The 22,351-nt window shown below is 36.5% G+C and overlaps 2 protein-coding genes across 2 annotated transcripts; one reads left to right on the forward strand and one right to left on the reverse strand.

The window, feature by feature from the left end:
• Positions 1-1,360: 1,360 nt before the first annotated feature.
• On the forward strand, positions 1,361-18,828 carry Fasn1 (Fatty acid synthase 1). The gene is made up of 10 exons (XM_083080709.1): positions 1,361-1,656; positions 8,353-8,519; positions 8,582-8,935; positions 9,558-12,733; positions 12,997-13,459; positions 13,554-13,917; positions 13,995-15,481; positions 15,820-16,745; positions 17,361-17,597; positions 17,863-18,828. The coding sequence occupies exons 2-10, from the start codon at positions 8,411-8,413 to the stop codon at positions 17,962-17,964; spliced, it is 7,218 nt and encodes a 2,405-aa protein (XP_082936835.1). The 5' UTR covers positions 1,361-1,656; positions 8,353-8,410; the 3' UTR covers positions 17,965-18,828.
• On the reverse strand, positions 18,097-22,342 carry LOC145960963 (2-oxoglutarate and iron-dependent oxygenase domain-containing protein 3). The gene is made up of 6 exons (XM_083080720.1): positions 22,244-22,342; positions 21,785-22,026; positions 21,142-21,579; positions 20,659-20,812; positions 20,376-20,502; positions 18,097-20,298 (listed from the first exon to the last, which is right to left on the reverse strand). The coding sequence occupies exons 2-6, from the start codon at positions 21,883-21,885 to the stop codon at positions 20,150-20,152; spliced, it is 969 nt and encodes a 322-aa protein (XP_082936846.1). The 5' UTR covers positions 21,886-22,026; positions 22,244-22,342; the 3' UTR covers positions 18,097-20,149.
• Between the last annotated feature and the right edge of the window lie 9 nt (positions 22,343-22,351).

The following is a 22,351-nucleotide window of genomic DNA, read 5'->3' on the forward strand; positions in this document are numbered from 1 at the left end:
CTCGAAAGCGTAATTTGAAACACTTAAATATATCCGCCGCATTACGTTCACATAAACATTCCATTCTATCAATATGATGGAAAAATAACTAGTTACGAGCGTGTTAATTAAAATATTAACGACTTTCGCTATAAATTGTTCCAAGATATCGATTTGACATCTTTGCGCCTCTGGAATTTTTAATTTATGAGAAACCTTCAAAAAATAATTTATTTAATTTTAATGTGTGGCTATTTAAAGAGCAATGCATACACATCAGCTGATAAGTTGACCGGTGCAAGAAAGAAAAATGAATTAAAAAAAAAACAGTTGTCAAAAATTGAAAAGAAAGATCTGACATCCTTGAAACTTACGCTTACGATGATCTTTAGGAAACTCTGTCTTTAACATGTGCCGGAATGAAACTTAAACTTGGATTATATTCACGATGAAAAAAAACCTCTTTAATGTCGCAAGTTAAATCACTCTCGGACCCACGCTTGTGAAGTTCTCCATTTCTGTCAAGAGATGAACACGACATTTATTTAAGAAAAAAATCTGGCTCAAATCTAATCTAATCTCTTGGTGCATCATCGGTTCTATTACATTACTAATGTAGTGTTTTAACAACATTAAAGGAGTTATTACCCAGCAAACTCCAGTTAAGTAACAGTTATATAAATGTTAGTTATAATTTCCCACTCAACGATATGTTATTTAACACATAACAATATAACACATGTTATATAATTGTTACATGTTATATAATTGTTATTTAACAGTTATATAACATGTAACAGTTATTTTGTCGAGTAGGAAATTATAACAGTTATATAACTGTTACTTGGTGTATGCTGGGTACCGTATCGGAATATATGACTCGTATAACGTAAAATTGCACGTTGCAATGAAACCCATCGAACCGAAGACAGTCGCGGTATCGATCCTCTTTCGAATCATTTGAGACAGCGCATCGAGTCGCTTCGCCCCGTCCCTCCTCGCCTCCCCTCGTCTTCTCCACGCTACACCACACCATACCACGCCACGCCACGCCACGCCATGCCATGACCACGCCGGTACGTTATCATCCCCCTGATAACGCGCTGGAGTTGTGTAAAATAAAAATAGGAGATGCGACATGTGACATGTGCGTGGCCGCGAAATTCTCCGTCACGATATCGGGAGATGTTAAGTAAGCTGCCGGGTCAGGCCTGGATTGCGATCCCTGCCCGGAGGTTCGGACGGCAAGGATGTCGGTGTCGCCGCGCGCGCCGAATCCGCGGGGCGCGCATGCGCCCGCGCGGCTCGCGCTCCCATTGGCCGTCGCCACATGGTCTGATGTCAGACCACGGGGACGGTCCAATTCAATAATAAGATGCTGGTGGGCCTAGGTGCGTGCCAGTCCTGTGTCTGATCGCACGACGGTTTGGTTGCTTTACCAGGGAGCGAGAGCTACTCGCGCCCGTCTGTGAGACGAGCGAGTGCGAGTCACACGAGATCACGCGAGAAAGCGAGACCCGCGGTGATTCAAAAGACCCAAAAGACGGGACGCGACGCACGAGTATACATCCTGAATAAGGTGTCAAGTTCCAGTTCCTCTCTCTCACTCTCCGCTCTGCGGGACTCTATTCATTTCTCTTCGGGATTATACGTGTGTACGGGAGGAACGCGAGTCAGGTGAGTCCGGACGATCGATATCGGGGGTGACGTGGATGTAATCGCCTTCCGAGGTTAGGTTTCGAGACGTCCTTTCCGGATCAAATTCTGCCTAACGGCCCTTCTGAAATCTTTACGAGTGTTCTCGAGTCATTTGGCCGTATTTTTCTCGGAGAGGAAATTTCTCTTCGTTTCCCCAGACAGCACAGACCATTGTTGTTACATTGCAGCAATGTAACAACACTGGTCTGTGCTGTATGGGTCGGAACTCTAACCCGAAAAAGTTACCGGCACGAGGCGTATCGTAGTTTTAAGGAAAAGCTTTCGATTAATTGGAAAAGCGACGACATTGATAAGAATTAAAAAACGGAGCAATTGTTCGTGCATTCCAATTGGAAATTGGTTGTATGTCGAATGAATAATGTATGTTCTACGAGATATATTTCTTACCAGAAATACGCAAATAAAGTATGTTAAACGCGATTCATAAACAAAATTGAGTCATTTCTTAAGGAGCTTTTTATAAGTAAATTTTAATAATAATATATCGTTTGTTTTGTTAAAACAAGATTTCTTATTTTCGAAAAATATACGAGACGAAACATGTATATAAATATTTTGAAATATAAAAATTATAAAAATTTGTATTCATTAATTTTCTATGATGACGACGAGTAAATTACATAAGAACTGATAGAGAAATTTAAATAAATTATGCAATATAAATTATACACGCAAATCTATTCTTTTAAAGACGATATGTGTCGGAGTGTACGAAATATTTTAGAATAAGTTATTGAATTTTATATGCATTTCAATATGAATGATATATAAAGAATACCAATTCTTTCATAATTAGTATTATTTTAAATAATCAAGACTTTCCTTTCACATTCCAAGCACAAGAAAAGAAACTAATCACGATTGTGTGCACTGTTGTATGAACAGCTAACGGAATCCAGTGGACTGATTTCAAAAGCGAAATGTTCATGCATTCACAGAGTTTTCAAGATTTATAAAGCAATAACTCACATAGATAGTAAAAACTAATATAAAGTAATAATTTACATAAATAGGAAATAGTAACAACAATATATTTTATACATATATATTTTAATGAAAAATTATTTTATCTAAAAATTCTATATCTTATATATATTTTAAAAATACCTTATACATGTAAATAATAGCAAGAAATCGCGTCGAGATTATCCAGGGGTCACTATTTTCGTCTTTCGTCTTTCGCCTTTTGTGCTTCAAGGCTAAATATTGTCAAGATTGGCGACGCTTTCTTCATGTTTGTATTATTACATCATATGTATAGTAGTAATGTAGTTCTTAGATATATGATGTCAAACTGATATCTGCAATACTTCTCTTACGAATGATTCATACATATTTATTCACAGTTATATGAGAAGTAGTAAGGGATATTGGGTGATAAAATAATATATATATATATGATTACGCAAAGATTATCATGTCGAGCCTGATAAGAATTAAAATATTAATTGATTCTGTGTTAATTATAAATTCGATTTTTATATTGCATTATTAACAATTGATATGCATATATATATATATATATATATATATATATATATATATATATATATATATATACACACAAAAAAAAATAATTTTTTTTATCTTTTCTGCTAACAAAGGTCTCCGATTAATTACGATATATATATATATATATATATATATATATATCGTAATTAATCGGAGACCTTTGTTAGCAGAAAAAAATTATTTTCAAAAAAAATTATTTTCAATTTCAAGTCAACAATTGTTTTAAAATATTAATGACTTGAAACTGAAATAATTTTTTTTTATCTTTTCCTGCTAACAAAGGTCTCCGATTAATTGCGAGTTATCTACCTCGCCAGTATCGTACGTGCTAAATACATCATCACTATGATATACTAACTCGAGTTAGCACGTCATAATGACATACGTGATATAGTGTGCGATATTTCTACGAAAACAATAAAAAAATATTTATTTTAAGTACGTACTTTAAAAATAAGGATTTCATGCATCTTCATCTACAGATTTTTTTTTATCTAATCTGTAGTGGATATTTTCTCGCTTAAGAAAATCTTAATTAAATGTAATAGTTTTTTCGTAAGTTCTTAATAATCGGTTTAAAACATGTCTGTAGTAAATTCTTGAATTAAAAGATAGCCGTCAAAGAAGGCCACTTAAGAGGAATTAAATGAATAGTTAATAAGTCCTACTATCGCTCGCAACCTTGAAACATAAGTAGCGAAATTACGTTATTTCATTTAAAAGTCGTTGCGAAATTATAATTGAAAATTCCATATTAATTAAGAAAATTCTTATGCGAGAGGAAGTACGCACTTCACTTTGGAAACCTCGCATTCTTGGCGAGCAACTTAACTTTGTTCAATGTACGAAATTGTGTATGATTTTTTATAAATATTGTACTTGTCGCACTTCGAAGCTGCAATAAATTATCAGTACATCTCGATTATCAATTGTAATCGCGTAAGTGCGTGCTCGCGGATGCATGGGCGTGCGAATAATATCTCTTTTCTGGAATTATGATATCTCGTTCTTCGCCTGCTTCTAATGACACGTTTTAATGAGACTTAACTTGTTGATTAATCAATTGGTCAAGTGATAGACAATGGATAGGAGCCATAATGATCAATCCTTGCAATGCATTGTTCGCGCGATCAGTTTTCTATATTTGTCGTGGTATATAATTCGTGTTTCTTATTTACAATTTTAATCCACATTTATGGAAAAGTTCACTTCAATTGCGTCAATATTACAATGGCATTAATATTTCAACTATGTCAATACTACAATGCCAGAGCCAAAGATCAATGTTTCTAATATGCATAACAAACTGAAATCGATCAATTATAGTAAACGATTTTTAGATTCGAGTAACGACATGATAAACAAATCGAGCCTTCAGCATAGCATGCTACAAGGTGCTAACAAGTACATATTCACACTATATATATTCTTTTCAATAGTTTGCTTTCCTAGTGAAATATATGTGTATATATGTATGCACGATACATACATTCTGTCTCGAGTCAAGTGTACATTTTCTTTCTGTTGTTTTATGTTATTTTATATACCGTTTTCGAGATGAGATGCTTGTTATACGGTTTGTACAAATTTCTTACAAAATTCTTACAAAATTTTGCCAATTAAAATTATCATTAATTTGTAAAAAGTCAAGTAATAAGTCAAGTTTAATTCCGGCAGATGTATCTTCTGTATGCATCAAGTCACTCTTGTTATCAAAATGCTTATAATATTTTTTCTTTCTCTCTTTAATATTATGCAGCAAAGAATTTAAAATGTTCATCAAGAAGCAACATTTTTAAATGCGTTTAATTTTTATAATAGTTATTTGGAAATAATTAGTTTAATAATTTAGTTCTTTGCGGATAGTTTGTATTTAAAAATAAACTATGTGTCATATTTAATGACACTTCGAACTGACGTTTTGTTATCTATATATAATATCGGAAGTGAGACATTTATGAAATAATTATGCATAAAAGCTCGTGTGACCTTTAACGCATTGTCAAGTACAAGGCAAGAAAAACGACAAAGATTCGACTTTGCTTATGTATTGCCCTGCCATAACACATCTAACGTTCTTGCTTTCTTCTAACGATATTATATACAAGAACACTTTATGTCAGGAATGTGTTTACCTGACTTGACTTTGATTTGATTTGCACTCGAATGCGATCTATCGAAGATTAAATTTAAATAATATTATATAAACATAATATTAAAGAAAATCACGAAATATTATTGTCGGACAGAGAGTTGTCACAATTCATTTACGAATTTTCGAGAGAGATTGTATTAAGAATAAAGATTTTATACAAGGTGTCTCACACACACACACACACACACAGACCCGTACACCCCTTTTAAAATGAAAATAAATGGCTTTTATCAAAAATCGCGAACAATTTTTAAGTAAATCGGGTACGCTCTATCAAATGGTGATATTTTCAACTTTTGATTTCGACCGGAAATACGCCATCCGGATCGAAAGTTGAATTTTTTTAAGGGAACATAGTACTTTTTATTATAGATTCGAATTGTTCGTGAAAAAATAAGAAACCTTTGTATCAAACGTTTTTTCTAAAAGTGCCTCTGTCAATCTTAAAATTGACCTTGAAAGTAACTGTGATGAAATAATGAACTTCAAATGTTAAGATTGACAGAGGCACTTTCAGAAAAAACGTTTGATACAAAAGTTTCTTATTTTTTCACGTACAATTCGAATCTGTAATAAAAAGTACCATGTTCCCTTAAAAAAATTCAACTTCCGATCTGGAAAAGTTGAAAATATCACCATTTGATAGAGCGTACCCGATTTACTTAAAAATTGTTCGCGATTTTTGATAAAAGCCATTTATTTTCATTTTAAAAAGAGTGAGACACCTTGTATATTAGCACAAAAAATAACAGTAATTACTTCTCTTGATATTTTTTTGTTTCATAATTAATTCAAAATTCACATATTAATTTTATACATTAATTCATATTAGTGGGAATTATTGATAAGATAATTTTTCTAATGCATATTACGTGCAGTTGCTCCATTTAAGACGATTAAAACAAAAAAAGACAAGTTTGAAAAACAAAAAAAAAATAGAAACAAAAAATGAAGGAAACCTGGAAGAAGCGGAAATTATGGCATTTAAAACGATACATTATATAGCAAAGCCTGCATTATATTTACTTGTGACGAAATGGGTACGTGTCGCGCACAAATATCATGTCATTACATACATTTTTCTACGCATCATTCATTCACATTTAGCTTGTATACAATGAACCACGGTTTCGGAATACGAAATATGATTTCTCTGATGAAAAATTGCTCCGCGCTGGCAGATATTTCCATCACATGCGTCAAACATGTGTAATTAGTGGACACAGTATAATAAATCGAAAATCAATTCGCGATTACGTGATACGGTACGAATTGATGACCCGACCTTTCGACTTTGTGATGTAACGCGATCGACTATAATCGACTAAATTCTTTTTATGCCGTGAAATAAAAGCTCTAGCATAAATTTATTTTTTTCTATCAATTTTATCATCGACTGTACGTTTTAATCGAGTTACATTTGACCGGCATCGCGATAAGTTTTTACCAAGAAATATTCATCTTGGCGATAATGCGTATACCTTCTTATCGCGGGATCGACTTAATGTCATGTTGGACGACCTGCGCACTTTTGAACGCGGACTTTAACGACGCGTGTCAAAAAAAAAGGATGATGTAAAAGTATAATTATAAAAATTGAAAAAAATTATCGAGCGATTGATGGAAATCGACAAATTACGCGGACACGTGACATTTTTCTGCCGAAACTGTATCGTGCCGATAATAAAATATTTTCTCGATCATGCGACCAATGTGATAAATTTCGTATTCGTCATTAACATTTTATCGTGTATTGCGATATCACGATTTTTCGGAATAGCACGTTTGAGATAATAGCTTTTTTTTTTTTTTTTTTTTTCCTATATGAAGCGATATTAAGATAAGATCGAAAAATTAATATATCTGACGAGATATTTTATACCTCATCTTTCTGACGTATTTGCTTAATTACTTTATAAGACACGTGTAAAATATTTTATAAAGCATATTCTTATTATTTGAGAGAGGTAATTTTTTATTTCCTTTATATACATACACGTATACGTGCCGGAAATATCTCATAAGATATCTCCGAGATATACACAGTGAGACATCTAATTTTGCATTCTGTATGTTATATGTAATAATTTGTCATACACCACAATATATAATTTACTAGTTATATTCATGGTATGTTAATTAGATACTTCACTCATATAATATATATATATATATATATATATATATATATATATATATATTTGAAAGTAAAATAGGCAATTTGCATTATCACAATAACATTTTGTGTTAATTGGTACATTAATTTGTTTTCCTCTGTAGCAACTGAGATATTTTAGGAACACTCGAGACTTAAGTGGAATATAAAATGTTTCGAAAATTTTCAAACACACAGATAAAGAAAATTGGTAATTTAAGGATACGGGCCATTTGTTGATGTTACATATTTATTCAGAAAAAGAGAAACAAAATGAGAAATATTGAGAAAAGGAAAAAATGATATCTACGCGCGAACAATCATTGCAAAATTGGTTTATCTAAGTGAAACTACTCAATTGAGATTACTCAATTAACTATGTTATATGCCAATTGAAGGTAATTGCTTATGGACCGAACGTATACAAAGAGACTGCTGAACGAAGAACCAGTGTGAGTTCAGATTTCGATGTGCTAAAAACGCGTAAATCATCTCTTTGTTTATTCGTGAGAATGGGATTTGCGACGATTGACATGATACAAAGTTCTTTGTGCCTCTAAACTCGTCGAGATCACATCGGTTGTAGTCTCTTTGTTTTAAGATAGATCAATCGGAATTATCAGGAATCCTCCTGATTTGCTTTCCAAGATCTGTTCAAAAGGGAGCAAAATATTTTTATCAGACATAATATTTTTATATGTATTTTTAAAAAAATGTGGACGACATTGAAACGTTTCTATTGTGTAAATATATGTCCTCTTCATGGCTCGTGTAACTCTTGAAGAGACAAAAAGCGAAGAGGGGTTTTAATCAATTCTATTCTAATTTGCAGGTAACGATTTTAAGGACGTCAGAGAAGATTCTACGCAAAGGACGAACCCTTCGGCAAGATGCCTGCACAGTTTGAAAGTATCAACAGCCCGATGACGCGGGAGCCGGTGGTCACAAATGGAGTCCCGTATTCCATCGATAGTGACATCGTCATTACGGGCATTTCAGGTAATTATTGGTGCGATTGATCGGATCGTTATCAGAGCGTAACGTCAACGATATTATTCCAGGTCGTTTACCTGAGTCCGCAAACATCGAGGAGTTTAAGGAGAATCTCTTGAAGGAAATGGATATGGTTACCGATGACGAGCGCCGTTGGGCGGCAGGCATTTACGGATTACCGCGAAGATCCGCCAAGATCAAGGATCTCGCCTCGTTCGATGCCTCCTTCTTCGGGGTACATCCCAAACAGGCGCATGTAATGGATCCGCAGCTTCGTATGCTGTTAGAAAGTACGTACGAGGCGATAGTCGATGCTGGCATCAATCCTTCGACCGTGAGAGGATCCCGCACCGGTGTCTTCATCGGCGTCTCCTCCTCCGAATCGGACGAATTTTGGACGAAAGACCCGAATCTCGTTAACGGTTTGTATATTTTGAAAGTTGGTTTCGAATCTTCTACAAAATCTTATCAGTCTTATCTCGAAAGCTTATAAAAAAATTAAGACAATATATACTCACAGAAAAAAAATAAGTGTCAAATCAAAACTTATATACTTGAATTAACGCGTTCATTGTTTCGTATATACGCAACAATTTATAATCTTCTTAGAGGAATTTAATAATTTTAAATTTTAACAATATTATAGTCTTATTTTAATATTGTAATTGTCACCTCCCAAGAATATATAATTATTTAATTCTACTTTAAGAAAATTATAATCCTTGATTTAAAAATATTATTTTCTATCTAACATTGTTTCTTTTCCATTCAAGAAAATTAAATCTTAAATCATAAGAATATATTTTTCTTGATTGAACTATATAAAATTCAAGTAGCAATTCAAGTAAGCAATTATTCAAGCAATTATATTTTTCCTTAATTAACGCAATATAGAATCATTTTAAGATTTCCATGTTAAAACTAAATATATTTTCAAAACAAGAATGTCCTTTTTTTCTGTGCTCCTGGACAAAATTATGCGTTAATTTTGTCCAGGAGTATATTTACTGGAGATAAATTCAGGAATTTGCATTTTATTTGCAGGATATGGATTAATCGGATGCTGCAGAGCGATGTTCGCCAACAGAATTTCCTTCGCGTTTGACTTCACTGGACCCAGTTATGCGATAGACACAGCTTGTTCCTCGGCCATGTTTGGCATGCATCAAGCAGTCGCTGCGATGCGCGCCGGCGAGTGCGACGCCGCGATCATCGGTGGAATAAATCTGTTGCTGAAGCCAGCGAACGCGCTTCAGTTTCATAAATTAAGTATGTTGTCGCAAGACGGCATGTGTAAAGCATTCGACGTCACGGGCAAGGGGTACGTAAGGGCCGAGGCAGTAGCGGTGATATACTTACAGAAGGCGAAGGACGCGCGTAGAGTGTACGCTACAGTGCTCCACACGAAAACGAATACCGACGGCTATAAATCGCAGGGTATCACATATCCGAACGGTGAAATACAGAATAAATTAATGCGCGAGGTGTACAACGAGGCAGGGATTAATCCTGCAGACGTAGTTTACGTAGAGGCTCACGGTACTGGTACTAAAGTGGGCGACCCGGAAGAAATCAACTCCGTTGACAAGCTGTTTTGCAAAGACAGGAAAACGCCACTGCTACTTGGTTCAGTCAAGAGTAACATGGGACACGCGGAACCCGCTAGCGGACTCTGCTCGATCGCTAAAGTGTTGATCGCGATGGAGGAGGGCGTGATTCCCGCCAACTTACATTTTAACACGCCAAATCCGGATATTCCTGGCTTAAAGGAAGGACGCATTCGAGTGGTCGATAAGGCCATGCCGTGGAACGGCGGTATCGTGGGCATCAATTCGTTTGGCTTTGGTGGTGCGAACGCGCATATTGTTCTTCGTAGTAATCCGAAACCGAAATTATCCCCAGTGCCGGACACTACTGAACAGCTGCCTAAACTGGTCGCTGTGTCGGGTCGCACGGAGGAGGCCGTACAGACATTGCTGGAAAAAGCGAAAGAGCATCGAAAAGATGACGAATTTCTCTCGTTGCTACACGCTATACATAATAACGATATACCAGGTCACAAGATTCGCGGCTACGAGATTCTGAGTGTCGATTATACACGCGAAATAAACGAAGTAACGAACTATGACGAGAAACGTCCCATCTGGTTTGTATTTTCCGGCATGGGCGCGCAGTGGGCGGGCATGGGTCGCGAGCTGCTCAACATCGAAGTTTTCCAACGTAGTTTGCGACGATCCGCGGAAGCGTTGAAGCCCCACGGCATCGATCTCATGAATATTATCATGAACTCTACAGACGAAACGTACGAGAATGTGATAGATTCCTTCGTGTCGCTCGCGGCTATGCAAGTCGCTCTCGTCGATGTACTTGCATCGATAGGCATACATCCGGATGGTATAGTTGGACATTCCGTCGGGGAATTAGGTTGCGCCTATGCCGATGGTGCGTTTACACCGGAGCAGACTGTTCTAGCAGCCTATTGCAGAGGCAAATCGATTGTAGATTCCAAGCTGGTGCCGGGCGCCATGGCGGCGGTCGGTTTAAGTTGGGAGGATGCTAAAAAGTTGTGCCCGTCTGATGTCAGTCCGGCTTGTCACAATTCCGCGGATTCAGTCACCATTTCCGGTCCACCTGAATCTCTTGAGAAATTTCTGGAAGAATTAAAGAGCAAAGATATCTTTGCCAAGAAGGTCAAGAGCTCCGGTGTCGCATTCCACAGCAAATATATCGCCGCGGCTGGAAGCAAACTGCGCGCTTCTCTCGACAAGATCATACCAAACCCAAAGCAGAGATCGGCTAGATGGATCTCGAGTTCCATACCCGAGGCCGCATGGGGCAGCCCGCTCGCACAACTCAGCTCGTCTGCGTATCACGTTAACAATTTGCTATCGCCCGTCCTCTTCCAGGAAGCAATCGCGCATATTCCAGACAACGCGATAACGGTCGAGATCGCGCCACACTGCTTGCTACAGGCGATCTTGCGCAGATCGCTGCCACCGACGGTGACCAATATTGGCCTCCACAAGCGGGACCATTCGAATAATCTGGCTTTCCTATTGTCTAGCATAGGTAAGTTGTATGTGGCAGGTGCACAACCTAATATTTCCAAGCTGTATCCACCGGTGAGCTTCCCCGTCGGTCGCGGGACACCGATGATTGGGCCCTTGGTCAAGTGGGATCACTCCGCCACGTGGGAAGTAGCCTCTTTCAAGCAGACGTCAAGCCAATCGGGCGAATGCGTTGTACAAGTGGATCTATCAAAAGAGACAGATGCTTATCTAGCGGGACATCAGATAGACGGACGAGTCCTTTTCCCAGCCACCGGTTATCTTATGCTTGTGTGGAAGACTTTGGCGAAATTGCGCAGCACCGACTTCGAATTATTGCCAGTCGTATTCGAGAACGTACGCTTTCAGCGCGCCACCATTATGCCGAAAGAGGGAACGGTGAAATTCTCGATAAATATTTTCGAGGGGACGGGCGATTTTGAAATCTGCGAAGCCGGCACAATCGCCGTCAGCGGAAAGATCCGCGCGTCCCAAGCTATCGAGAAGGATCAGCTGAAATTACCACCCCCATCATCAATTCCGCCTGTTGACAAGGAAATTTTACCGTTGGACACCAAGGACGTTTACAAGGAGCTAAGGCTACGCGGATACGAATATAGCGGTATCTTCCAAGGGATCAAGACTTCCGATAACTATGCCACTATCGGCGAGCTTTGTTGGCTCGACGAATGGGTCTCGTATTTAGATACTATGCTACAGTTTAGCATATTGTCTAATAAACACAAGCTGCTATATTTACCATCGCGTCTTCAATACGCTGCAATCGACCCGGTTCTTCACAAACACTTGGTAGACAAGCTACCGCAGGACGGCGGATTGCCGATATATTACTACCAGAATGTCAATATCGTCAAATCAGGCGGCGTCGAACTCAGAGGATTGAAATCTTCCCTGGCCCCTCGGCGACAGCAAACTCAAGCTTCTCCTAAACTTGAACGATATATTTTCGTACCCTATGAAAATTCACATAGCCTGGTAGAGGATCCAGCAAGGGCTAAATCTCATGCGCTGACCGTGTTATTCAACATTATGATCAAGAATATGCCAGCGTTGAAATACAAGATCTTAGAGATCGCAGGTGAACGAGCCGCAGAAGCTCTCTTGATACCGTATACAGTTGATTTCTTCCTTGGTGAAAAGGATCATATTGCGGTAAGTGTAATAATATCACAGGATTTTAATACGAATCACATTATCATCATTTCAGAAAATTTCAACAGAGATCTTAGATAAAGCAATTTAAAATCAAGAAGTCAATTGCCGGGGCCATTTTTCCTTTTTGAAGTTAATAGGCATTGAAGATAAACAATATCTATCTTCAATATCTATTAGCTTCACGCTTAGAGGGAATCTCTCAATATATGTATATATTTAGTAAATTCATTTTACAAAAAATTGTGCTTTTATTATTTCAGCTCGATTTAAAATTGATTGCTGGTTCTCCCAGTAATTATGCAACAGTTTGTAGCCAAATGGATATTGAAATTGTGGCGGAGGATACGAATGATGTATCTTCCATTCAGGACATGCATTTCATAATAGCAGCGGATGTTATATCTAACAAATCTTATGGTGTTCTGAAAAATCTGGCGGCTGCTTTGAAACCCAACGGTTTCGTTCTCCTGGAAGAGACCGCCACACAATTGAATCTTAAACTCGCGCTGAAGCAAACAGACCTAATATTGGTCGCGAAACAGATCGATCCCGTAGGAAAGACTTATCTGTTGCTGAAAAAACTTGAGAAAAACAAGGAACCAACTATAATACAGATCATGGAGAAGAATTTCTCGTGGTTGGAGGGTTTAAAAGCGGCACTGAAGAAAGCTGACAGCGAGGATCAGCAAGTGCTTCTTGTATCCCAGGGCGAACCGTTACTCGGTAAAATGTTTTAGCGAAAAACAATGTTTAAACAATTTTCTTGATTGTATTATGTAGATCAATAAAATATAAACGGTCATTTCTCTGTTTGTAGGTCTGGTCGGACTCATGAATTGTATACGAAGAGAGACAGGCGGTGGGAACGTACGTTATGTTTTTATCCAGGACAAGAACGCTCCCAAGTTCAGTTTATCCACGCAATTCTATGCAGAGCAATTAGATAAGGGATTGGTGGCCAACGTGTTAAAGGGAGGTCAATGGGGCAGCTATACACACTTGCTGTTGGATCAACAGAGCAATGTGTCTTCTCTACAGGTGGAGCACGCTTATGTAAACTCGCTGGTGCGAGGAGACTTGAGCAGTTTGAGATGGATCGAAGGCCCGTTAAGTTATTATCGGCCCGACAATTCTTCAAATACAACGCTCTGCAGCGTGTATTACGCTCCGTTAAATTTCAGGTAAATTTTGACAGATTATCTTTAATTAGTCGTTTAGAGATGAGGACGACACCTAGATGAAATATGTTATATTATAGAGATATTATGCTGGCGAGCGGAAAGCTACCACCGGATGCTCTGCCGGGAAAAATGGCCACGGAGGATTGTATATTGGGATTGGAGTTCTCCGGGAGAGATGCGGGTGGGCGTCGCGTGATGGGTATGGTCGAAGCTAGAGGATTGGCGACGACCATAGTGGCGGATCTCGGTTTCCTCTGGGAGGTACCCGACAAGTGGACATTGGAACAGGCTGCGACAATACCTGTCGCTTATGCAACCAGTTATTACGCTCTGTTTGTACGAGGTCAACTAAAAGCGGGCGAAAGTGTATTGATTCACGCTGGTACAGGCGGCGTCGGTCAAGCCGCGATCGCCATCTCTCTGCACGCCGGTTGCACAGTCTTCACTACTGTTGGCACACCTGAGAAAAGGGAGTATCTTAAGAAAATCTTCCCTCAATTGACTGATAGACATATCGGCAATTCTCGAGACACGAGTTTCGAACAGTTGATACTCACCGAGACACAAGGACATGGAGTTGATGTGGTGCTGAACTCGCTGGCGGAAGAGAAACTGCAAGCCAGCATACGGTGTCTCGCATTGAATGGTCGTTTCCTTGAGATTGGCAAGTACGATCTATCGAATGACAACAACGTAGGAATGTCAATGTTTTTGAAAAATACGGCTTTCCATGGCATATTATTGGATGCGCTATTTGAGCATGATTGTGCAGAGAAGAAGGAAGTGGTAAGACTCGTTTCAGGAGGAATCAAGAACGGCGCGGTGCGTCCGCTACCCTCGACCGTGTTTTCGGAGCAGCAGCTTGAGCAGGGATTCAGATTCATGGCGACCGGCAAACATATTGGCAAGGTATTATTGAGGATTCGGGATGAAGAGCCGAAGAAACGCGTCCCGCCGACGCCGAAGATAGTAGCTGCCATACCGCGTACTTACATGAATCCGGAGAAATCGTACATATTAATCGGTGGTCTCGGTGGCTTCGGTCTCGAGTTGGCCAACTGGATAATAGCACGTGGCGCCAAATTCATCGTTCTTGTGTCACGCTCAGGCATACGCACCGGTTATCAGTCATTATGCGTGCGACGCTGGCGCGAGAATGGTGTGAAGATTTTCATCTCCACGGCAGATGTCACAACTGTATCAGGTACGGAACGCCTAATCCAAGAAAGCAATCGATTGGCTCCGGTGGGTGGCATATTCAACCTCGCAGCTGTACTATGCGACGCATTAATTGAGAATTTGACGGAGGCCGATTTCAAAACGGTGATCCGGCCAAAAGTCGACGGTACAAGAAATTTAGATGCGGTATCAAGAAAGTCTTGTCCATCGCTGGATTATTTTGTGGTATTCTCATCAGTATCGTGTGGTCATGGCAATGCTGGTCAAACTAATTACGGTTTTGCCAATTCAGCTATGGAAAGAATGATAGAACAGAGGCAAGCCAATGGTTTACCTGGTCTCGCTATTCAATGGGGTGCCATTGGAGATGTTGGCTTAATCATAGGTATATCACATATATACGAAATATAATGTAATACGAAATGTGTGTTTCTTGGAAAGATTCGGATCTGTCTTAAGATAGCTTCCTGGATCTGTAATTTCCTAATTTTTCCGAGCCTTTATTTCTATAAATCCATCCTTTTATTTTATCTTAAAAAGCATTCATATTCATTAATAATTTCATTAAACAATGATATTCCACGATTTCCTTTATTCCGAAGAAAGATAATAACGATAAAAAATTAAAAATTAAGCGATATGCACGTACGATATTATTGTTCTAAAATCATTGTACGTTACATTTTATATAATCTGTTACTTATACAATTGTTACTCTTTTAGAAACGATGGGAGGTAATGACACAGAAGTTGGTGGTACTATGCCACAACACATGACGAGCTGCCTAGCGACTATGGATATGTTCTTACAACAACCGCATCCGGTGCTATGTTCCTCAGTATTGGCGGAGAAACAGAAATCCACGAATGACGATAACAAAGCTGGTCTCATCGAAGCTATCGCCAATATCTTAGGTGTTAAAGACGTTAGTTCAGTCAACGGTACCTTGGCCGATTTGGGTATGGACTCGTTGATGGGCACAGAAATAAAACAGACTCTTGAAAGAAATTACGATATCGTGTTGTCGCCTCAAGAAATCCGCGCCTTGACGTTCGCCAAACTAGAAGAATTATCTTCATCGACTGGCGAGACGAATAAGCAACTTGCTGTCGCGAAAGCTACCGTAAATTCGGACAAAAATGCTGCCAGTAATATGCTGATATTGCAATGGCCGGGTGAAGTGCTGCCTAAGGAAGCTCTCGTCCAATTGAAAACAAAGAGCGCAAATGGAACGCCACTATTTATCGTTCACGCAATTGAGGGTCTGATAAAACCGTTAGAACACGTAGCCAAGGAACTCGAGAGACCACTTTGGGGTCTGCAAAGCGTCGAATGTGCGCCGCATGATACAATACAGGAATTGGCCGAGTTTTATATAAAGAAAATCAGGGAAGTTCAAAAGAAGGGACCATATCACCTAGCAGGATACTCGTTTGGAACTTGCATCGCTATCGAGATGACTCTGCAGTTGGAGGTCATTGGAGAGAAAGTCAATCTAAGTCTAATCGACGGTTCAATAGAGTTTGTGCGACAACAATGCGAAATGATCGGCAAAATAGATACAACGAACTACCTTGTTTCCGAAGGCTGTATGAAATCATTGGCGTATTTCAGCATTCAATTTAACAAGAATGTCACTTATCCGGAAGTAAGCACTATGATGTCTACACATCTGTCTTTTTCTATATCTATGGAAATATATTTTTGATTATTTTAAGAGCTAATTGCACGCGAATATTCAAAGACAGATACTACATCTCATGAAAGCACAAACAAGATTCAACAGCAAATATAATGCAATTTATATTTGCAATTTATAATCCATGTGCATAATATCATTGACATCTGAATAGACAGACGGAGCATTAGCTACCGATTAAGACAAGGGGGGCTTTGATATTCGCGGTAAGGAGGGACTCTATGGACTTCGGTTGAATTCGGTTATTCCCGATGATGATCGATCAATGATTCAATTTATTCCAATCATTGACATCAAGTTCAGCTCACATGTATTGTGCAAAGTTATGTTATGAATAATGTCATTTGGTGCATGGTTCTGCAAAAGTGATTCAGATGTCAATGGAAAATAATGAATCGTTTGATAATAACTATTAAATGACTTATATGCTTTTTTCTTCATTTTTATTGTTAACAATTTACGATGACATAAAAATGATCCATAAATCCACGCATAGATAATCAGAGTGCATGTATGTATAATCGAGATATCGAATTATTTTATAATCTATATGTTTCATTCCAGGCATACAAGATTCTGAAGCAGAGCAAATCGGAGGAAGAGATGTTTGACAAAATGTTAGAGGTAATAGGTAATACTCCGTTTGTGGAAGAAGATTTAAAAGTTGCTGGATATCTTCTGTTCAAAAAATTGGCGGCCGCTACAATGTATTCTCCGGATAAAAAAATTGAAGGACCAGTGACACTAATTAAGGCTAAAGAAAACTTTATACCTATAGCAGAAGATCACAATTTATCACAGGTAAGAGATTTATTTCTGTCTTTCCGTTTCGTTCGTTAAATTTATTATTAGCATAAATATTTACAGAATTGTCACATCTAATTAAAAATCAATGGAATAAATAAATAAAATGTTGATTTTGTACACACATTTGATAAACATGTTTATATATTTGATAGATATTTTTTGAAAGCTAAATAATTCTCTCAATCTTTTTTTCATATATAAAAGAAACAATTTGCAAATCATATACTTAAAGATTTATACATACTTTACTCTTTTTCAGATCTGCGTACAACCTATAAGAGTGGAAGAAGTAAATGGCAATCACAGAACGATGTTACTGGGAACAAGCGCAAAGAGGATCGCAAGTCTCTTGCAAGCGTAATCTGTAAAACGCGAGAAACGTTCGTTAAAATGAAGTGTGTAACGTAATTAGAATTCGTGTAAAAATTTTATCATGCCTAAGAGAATGGCTTCACGCATAACACGATGTCGGTAGAACTTAATTTTCACAAGGTTGCAGGAACATTGTAGAATATATTTCATTACGTAATTACAATGACGTGATCATATGATTGCAAATTCTTTGCACATTGCCGCAATAACAGATTTCGTGCTGTATAAAGTGACACATCTTTACATAGGAATCTTTTGCGTATATATCTCTTCTCATATCCTCTCCAATATTACAAATCAGGAAACTCTTTGCAACCAAGTAAAACGTACAAAATGAGAAATGCACGAGATACAGCTTTTTAAAATGGTATACTAGTACTTCCCTTATTATTAATTAATTTAAATTAAATATAATAAGTTCGTATAATTTTTAAGTACATGGGATCAGTAATTTGTTTTTAAGACTGTGTAAGCTTTTTCGTGATATTTCCAAAGTGGACACAAATTTAATGCGCGTGCGTATCTATTTATTTAAATTATATAATTATATATTATTTTTATTTTTTTTCTCCACTTAGTAATTAATGATACTTTGATTTAAGCGGGTCGATCTCGTTATTTCATTTAATGGAGTCTCTGTAATGCTTCATCATCATTATATAGCATGATGAAATTGTAAATAACAACAAGATATATCAATGCATTGCTTAATACAGTTTTTAATTACTGACTCTTCACATTCTATATAATTAAAATATAATTAGTGAAGAGAGATTATTCCAAGATTTATCGCACAATATGTAATTTATGTTTCATTCCATTTAACGATTAAAAGTTTGGCATATTAAACAAATATATACTGTCTGTATTTTTTATTAACAGTTTCAACATATTGTGTATGTATTTGTGTTATATTTTGAAAATGTATACTTATTAATCGTAGGTATATAATATATGTACAAATTAATAATGCAAAGGACCCCGCACACACCCTTATGGAAATTGAATTTCGGTCGAATCGTCTGAAACTTTTAGAAAAGTTAGTTCTTACCATGCTAATCAAAAGTCATAATGGGCACGAAGTCCAGAAATGGCCAGGTTTTGAGATACGTATGGTTAAAAATCGGAAAAATGGCTTTTTAAGACTAGATTGCTGTATAGATTACGCAACACTAATAACCATATGTATCTCAAAACCTGGCCATTTCTGGACCTCGTGCCCATTATGACTTTTGATCAGCATGGTAAGAACTAACTTTTCTGAAAGTTTCAGACGATTCGACCGAAATTCAATTTCCATAAGGGTGTGTGCGGTGTCCTTTATATAAAATATATTTATCTCCCCGAAACTCTCTAATTATATAATCAAATAAATTTTCGAAAAAACTTATATAAACAATATCTTCCTTTAATATTATTATGATGTTCGATTACATATGAATCTAATGAAATTTATAAAAGAAATCATTTCGATAATCTACACATAAGATAATATAGGCGAATAGCGGCACAGACAGACAATTGTGAGTTTGGAATGTAAGAAGCAATCCAGCGAGGATGCCGAAGACGGTCCTGAATTTCTGTTCATACATGGAAGTCATTCTGCGAAGATTAATGATTTTTCATGGAACCTAGGTGTTAATGTGTTCGGCATCAAAGAATAACATGACGCAAATACAGCAAATGACAGAAAATATTTACAACGACAAAGAACCGGCGAAATCGAAACTAACGATTCATAACGTGGAATTCGTAGCATCGTTTTGAACAATTAATTGTTATCGATTGAGGATTATAAACGCAGGTACAATTGCGCGTCATGTTAAATTTTCTAGTATAACAATTGATGCTGATGACACAACACAGATTTCTTTCCATCAAGAGATAATAAGTCTCGTTTTTAATTGATCAATTATATGTAAACTACATGAAAAATATAATTAAGAAAAAAAAGATTTATTACTATTAATATTTTTGAAAGATTCATAAACGCATTTTTAATAGATAGCATAAATAATTGACATTTTATCGCATTTGATTAAACAAATTTATATTATTTATATGATTTTTTTAGATATTTTTTTTGTGCAAATTATTTAATGAATAATGGAAACTTATATATATACTCGATAAAAGAACAGTATGTACAATGAAATATTAACAAAACAAACATTTTAATTTAATGCATCGGTAAAATGCGAGTCGGATATCGCGGCGTCTTTATCGCACGTGAAAGAGACTGTTAAAGCATAACGGGTACCAGATTTTACTGTTTCAACTAAATGTAAATTTTCACTCCCTGAGGTGAAAATCGAGACTCTGCCTGTGAAGAAATATTGTTAAATCATTATTTTATTTTTACATATAGGATAGATTTATTTAATCGGATGTAAATCTTACCTTTTCTTGGTTCTATTGTTGTGTTGGCATTGTTCTTGTCGATAAATATAAACCGACCACCCTCGAAATTTTTTTCGTAATCATTTAAATACAGCAGCGATGTATAATGAAACGATTTATATGTCTCCTAAAATTTTACATTTTAATTTTCTTTTCAATCGTCTTTTAAATATCACACAAAACATGCTTGGCAAAATATATAAAATTAAAAAAAAGAGAGCTCTTTATATTTGTATAATTGTATTAATTAAGAGTGTGTTATATATGATGTTTGAAACCAAACCTTATCGACATGTGGATGCCAGTATTCGTCATGTATGGTTTTTGCAGGTTTATTAGTTATTCGCGAAAAAAATGTAGGTTTAGTTAGATAGATTTTATCTATATCTACTCCAAAATTGTGTGCCACTGCATGTTGTATTTTCGTTTTCACTACCCTAAATTAAACGCAATATCTTATTATTTTAAATATATATTTTTTCTCACTTAAATATTAGATATATGATAAATATACAATAAGATGTGTGTATGTGTTTAAATGTTAATTTATGTATGTAATAATTCTGTTACTTGAATATGTTTATATTTTAAAAGCTAGATCTGGAATATTTATAAAAATAATTTATTTACATGTATTTAACAAATTTAATCGATTTTTGTGTCATTAATTTTTCTACATTAATTTTAGAAAATTCTGCAAGAATTTTTGTTTTTTTCTTTACATTTAATTCTCACAATATTCATGTAGAATTAAGAAGAATCATACCTATAAATTGTTAAATCCATATTATTAAATAACTTCTTTGCCGCTGGATGTTTGTAAATATTGATAAAGCCTTGCCCTTTGCTAAGAGCGCCAGAATGAAGATCCAGAATACTTGCACCACCATCGGATCCAGCCAAATCTAATCCAGCTTTTGCTAGCTTCAGTAAAACATCTACCTCTGTTGTCGAGACGAGTTTATCGGTAACGACTCTGCCACATTTCTCTGGTACACAGCCAGGGTATTTTTCTAACTCGTCTCTATAATCCACAGAACAGTCAACATTCTGTGTACGACTTACCAGCACATCTTTCTGCTTTGCCAAAGATACTTCCTTGGCCTGTCTGCTATTATACCAAACTATTAATAATACTCCTAGTATCAGAATGCATCTGGACCACACTCTTTGATATGGAAAAGTTACAACAGGTCCATATTTCCTATTAAATTGAAAATAGGGATCGTATACTTTTAATTCACTCTTATAAATTAAATAATTACTTAAGCACAGGAGTAATTTTATCGAAATAATAATGTTTTTTTATTTGTATATTATGTATCCGATTATTTATAAATGTATATAGAGGACCGGTGTGTGTCCTAAATATTTATCATTTAATAAATGCAGTTTATAAATATACTCACAATTCAACAGGCTTGTCCACCACCTTGTTCTCTTCTTTATTAATTATATTTTCCTTTTGTGTACTTCTCTTCTTCGTTTTATTTACTTCTTGCGTCGTCATTGTTTATTTCTTGAGCTTATGTTTAACCTAATTTCTCAAACATGTCAAATGCATACATCGGTATCTGACATGAAGCATGAAGCAAAAATTCAGTGGTGGGGGGATTACATCATAAAACTGAACCAATTCTACTAGTGGCACCTGGTGACAACCAGAGTTTGTAACACACTTCAATTCGTTGATATAATCGGTGAAACAAAAATTAAACCAATTTTATAATTTGCAATGAGAATTGATAGAAAGATGGTAAATTGTTATTTATGAATATTCAAAAACTGAAGGACGTCGAAATATCTTATATGTAAATATTTATGTTAATAAGAGATTTGCAAATTAAATATAAATGTTTGAAATTTACCGCTGTCCTTTTCCTTCCGATGACGTCATAAATACGTCATGAAACGTCATAAAATTAAATTATCCCGGCTCCACCCGTATTGGCACATGCTCCTTCTTGGTATTCTTT

The sequence above is a fragment of the Camponotus vicinus genome, unplaced genomic scaffold, assembly GCF_025532165.1.
Source record: "Camponotus vicinus isolate PSW18456_S1 unplaced genomic scaffold, iyCamVici1.0 SCAF_10, whole genome shotgun sequence".
NCBI lineage: Eukaryota > Metazoa > Arthropoda > Insecta > Hymenoptera > Formicidae > Camponotus > Camponotus vicinus.

Excerpts from the sequence above, each read along its gene's own strand:
- Fasn1 (XM_083080709.1), top strand. The coding sequence starts at position 8,411 with ATGCCTGCACAGTTTGAAAGTATCAACAGCCCGATGACGCGGGAGCCG. Across the intron at positions 13,460-13,553 it reads CCAGGGCGAACCGTTACTCG|GTCTGGTCGGACTCATGAAT; the intron begins GTAAAATGTTTT and ends CTCTGTTTGTAG. Across the intron at positions 15,482-15,819 it reads AGATGTTGGCTTAATCATAG|AAACGATGGGAGGTAATGAC; the intron begins GTATATCACATA and ends TTACTCTTTTAG.
- LOC145960963 (XM_083080720.1), bottom strand. The coding sequence starts at position 21,885 with ATGACGACGCAAGAAGTAAATAAAACGAAGAAGAGAAGTACACAAAAG. Across the intron at positions 20,813-21,141 it reads ATGGATTTAACAATTTATAG|GGTAGTGAAAACGAAAATAC; the intron begins GTATGATTCTTC and ends CGTTTAATTTAG. Across the intron at positions 20,299-20,375 it reads AACAATAGAACCAAGAAAAG|GCAGAGTCTCGATTTTCACC; the intron begins GTAAGATTTACA and ends ATTTCTTCACAG.